General features: G+C 31.9%; 1 protein-coding gene across 1 annotated transcript; it reads right to left on the reverse strand.

Annotated features, from left to right (window-relative positions):
• Positions 256-838, reverse strand: LOC109358088 (glutaredoxin-C1-like). The gene has a single exon (XM_019602163.1). The coding sequence runs from the start codon at positions 689-691 to the stop codon at positions 311-313; it is 381 nt and encodes a 126-aa protein (XP_019457708.1). The 5' UTR covers positions 692-838; the 3' UTR covers positions 256-310.

A 4,440-nucleotide genomic window follows, 5' to 3' on the forward strand; every position in this document is an offset into this window, starting at 1 on the left:
AATAATAATAATAATAATAATAATAATAATAATAATAATAATAATAATAATAATAATAATAATAATAATAATAATAATAATAATAATAAGTAGCAAGGTAGTGTTTCCAAACTCCAAAATGGAATGGGTAAGAAGAGACTCACAAAAGACCACTCTCCTCTTCCTCAGCCATTGCCATTGCCTTTGCCTTTCCTATTTGCAGCACTAGTAGTAATAAGTAATAACTTATAATTAATAAATAGGTACTAAAGTAGTAGTAGTAAGTGAAAGAGTAACAATAACATTTGAAGCATCATTTTTGTGTCTTTTTTTAAAGCCAAAGAGCACCAGCATCTTTGAGGAGAGGGACAAGGGTGCCATTAATATGACATGCCATGACCCTATCCATTGTACCAATAAGCTTCCCACCAATGAACACCACAGGGACCACAGAAGAAGCACCAAGAAGTCTCATCAACGCCCTTTCAAGTTCATTCCCTCTAGTGTCTTCATCAAGTTCATGCACCATTGGGTTCACACCCATTCCACAGAAAAGCCTCTTCATTGCATGGCACATGCAGCACGTGCTTATACTGAATATCACCACTGCACTTTCTGATGCTAGCCTCTCTATCCTCTCCAATGGCTCTTCCACCATTGTGCTTCTTGCTTGTGCCATGTAGCTTCCCCATGATGCTGTTTGGTGATGCATTTTGGGAGTCTTTGGAATTGGAAAAATCACACAAATGTGTTTGAGTGTGGTAATGGTGTGAAGTATTAGAGAAAATGAGGTAGGTTTTGAGTGAGGAATGGGAGAGAGTAAGATGTTGTATTTATAGAGGTTTAAGGATGTAAGAGAATGAGACAATAATATGGTATTTTCAACTATGTCTCAAATCATATCCGAAACTAATAAAAACATAGAATGAGATATTAGGGAGAATGTGAGTGGATGAGTAGATCATGCTGTTGTTGTATAGTATTCTTAAATCATGGAGTGTGCTAGGTTCTTTTTCTACAATAATATTATAATATATATTATATGATAAAGTTTGTCACACTCTCATCAGTACCAGTCGTCACCTTATGCAATGCGTGAGAGAGAGAGAGAGAGAATTTTAGATGTTTTTGTAGAATGGAGATTTCTATGCATCATTACTTTTGACTGTAAAAGTAATGGTCAATGAGTTAATTCGGTTAAGCTTGAAACAGGCAATTCTTGTTGGAGTAATGATTTTGTTAGGAAAAAGGACTTGTTTATATAATTCTGTCCCCTCTCAGGATTAGGATTAAGAACATTCACTGTCTATCACAAATGTCGCATGCACGGAAGATCCCATCACAAAATATTACATTACATTGCTCCATTCAATGACCTTTAATACGCCGATATTATATTATTGACTATTCAAAAAATAATACAAATAATATATTAGTTGTGAATAAATTTTTATACTGAGAATATGTGATAAAGTAGTTAAATTTAATGAAGAGAAAGAAGAAGAGAGGAGACAGAGATGACAGTTTTTACAGAATGGAGTTGCTGGATAATGGACGGCTGAATGAGTCCTTGTTGTCGGCCCTACAAAATCAAAAGCATGAAAGTGGCCATCACTATCACTATTCACTAATCTCTCTTCTTCTGCTACATTTCTGTTCCTTCTAAATCACACACTTTCTTGCATCTCCATTTTTTACTTTCCCTTTCTTTTTCTTATAATTATTACTTCATTCCCCTAACTATTCCTTCTCCTACCTCTATTCTAACCATAACACTCTAATTAACTACCCAAATTTCAGTTCTGGTTATGTCTACCATTCATTCTAATAAACAAAAATAAACAAGAGACAAAACAAACAGATAACCCCATACAAAATGTTAATCATTAATATAATATAAATGATGTCATTTCTTTATTACAAATAATTTTTTTTATTAATAATGAGATACAAAATTAGGAGAACATGATACTCCTCTCCACTCAATCTCAAGCAATAACAAACAAAAAGAGAATTTGATGGATGCGAAAGAATAAGAGAACTCATAAAAACAGATGGTAAAAAGACTTCAAAAATATAGAAAAATAAGTTCTATCATCTTATATAGATTGAATTCCAAATTCTCAAAAATAATTTTGTCCTAAATATTCCAAAAAAAATTTAGATAGTGACTAACCAAAAAGGGATAATCCATTTAGAACACGTTGTTGTTGAATTATTTAACACTATATGTCATGTAAGACGTGACATATCCAGGAAATCATAAGAGAGGGGACCAACAGAATTTATAAAATATTTTCGTGCTATTTACTATTTTTAAATATATGAAAAATGGGTGTGACGCCTTTAGTCAATGTTTAGTTTCATGATAATGTCGAAAATATAAGTATAAGTGTTAACAAGTCAGATAGGTTATACAAAAATAAGAGTATTATATCATCATTTGCTACTTAAAAAAATTGTAATTGAATAAGTCCTCTAAATTTTAGTATATTTACAGCTAATGTAAATATTAATTCATTAATTGAAAGATTTAAAGTTCCATAAAGTAAGCTTAAAAGTTGTTGCATTTTTTGGGTTTTTATAGACTTATTAGATTCTTTTTGGGGTACATTATAGACTTATTAGATGATACATACTTTGGAATTTAGAAAACTAAATTAGTAGCATTTGAAGGATAAATTAACATTTTATTCTTAAATATATCATTTCTGAAAATAAAAAAACATATCAATAATTTGTTTTCCACGTAAATTTACATAAGAATTATTGGACGCAATAATAAGAAGTCTTCAGAAAATTGTTAGGTAGCATTTTTAGAAGTTTAAGATGGTATATATTGGTTCATTCCAATTAATTTATTATATAGGAAAAAATTATTACAAACAATAAGATAATAATAATTCATACTATGAACTAATAATATCGACATAAATTATAGATAAATTTAAATAAAATTAAACTAATTTTAGATAAGATAATGCACCAAGAATCCAAATACTATCTAACATGTCCCTCAAGTTAAAGCTTAATACGCTTGTTGCAAATAATTCCTTTAAATATGAAAATACACAAATAATTATATGGATACATAAAATCATTAGAAATATGTTATAATTGTGAAATCTACAGGTATAATCACCACTAAGTGATCCTCACTGATGAGCAAAGAATTCACTAGTGACATAATTTGTCACTAGCAGAAAATACATCACTAGAATGATCATTGACGGAAAGAGAAACCACTGGATAATCACCATGGAATAATCGTCGACGAGAAAAGAAATCACTATTGTCATATTCGCCAATGGGAGAAAAGGCACCACGGGAACAGGATCGTCAGCGGGAAGAGAACACAATGGTACACTTTCGAAATGATTGTCAATTGGAAAAGAAATCACCACAACCATATTCATTAAGGGGAGAAAATGCATGCAGACCGCTAGACTAGCTTAATGGTAGCGACTCAGTGGTATAGTGATTATTTATCTCTGAGGTCACAGGTACGAGTCGCGGAAGGCTCCCCTGGGAGGGGAATAAAATACTGCAGGGAGTATTTAAGCTGATGGGTGACACGTTCAATGTATTTATGGGTCTGGGAGGTCGCATGTCATAACTGAGGTGTTACATTTAAGAATCAGATATACCATTCATTACAACACAACAAACTACCTTAAAGACATTAATTCAACAATCCATCAACAAGAAGAACCACAATGTGAATCAGATTAGTTCTACTCATAACTCAGATGGGTCACAAGAATCTCCTATAATAGGAAATTGTTCATCTATTGTAGGAAAATCAACTAATTGGATACTTGACATAAGAGCAACATACCATGTATGCTGCTCCCTGATTGATTTTCATACATATAAGAAGATCAAACAATGTCTATAACTTTGTCTAATGGAAGTCAAGTGACTGCACAATACTCAAGATCTGTAATCTTTTCTAACTCTTTTTACCTCATAAATGTCTTATATGTTCCTATTTTCACATTTAATCTCATATTATTTTTTTTCTAAACTAACATCTTCTTTGGATTGTACTATAACTTTCTTTGTTGATAAATGCAATATTCAAGAAGTGAACTCCTTGAGGATGATTGGTGCAACTAGTCTACAAGCAAACCTCTACACAATAACTCAATGTAGCAAAAACTACCCTAAGCCTTACTGCATTAGGACTTTCTCTAGCCATGATGATTGTAATATGTGGCACTCTAGGTTAGGACACTTATTTCATAATAAAATACTTCATATGCAAAGTTTGTTTCTTTTTATCAAGTGCAATAAAACTTTAGATCCTTGTGATATTTGCCATCTAGCTATGCAGAAAAGAGTGTCATATTCTATTAGCACAACCAAATCTATTTGTGCTTTTGATTTAGTCCATATGGACATATGGGGGGACCTTGCTATCCTTTATACCCTAGGACATAGACATTTTCTTACTGTTGT

This window comes from Lupinus angustifolius, chromosome LG10 (genome assembly GCF_001865875.1).
Source record: "Lupinus angustifolius cultivar Tanjil chromosome LG10, LupAngTanjil_v1.0, whole genome shotgun sequence".
Taxonomy (NCBI): Eukaryota; Viridiplantae; Streptophyta; class Magnoliopsida; order Fabales; family Fabaceae; genus Lupinus; species Lupinus angustifolius.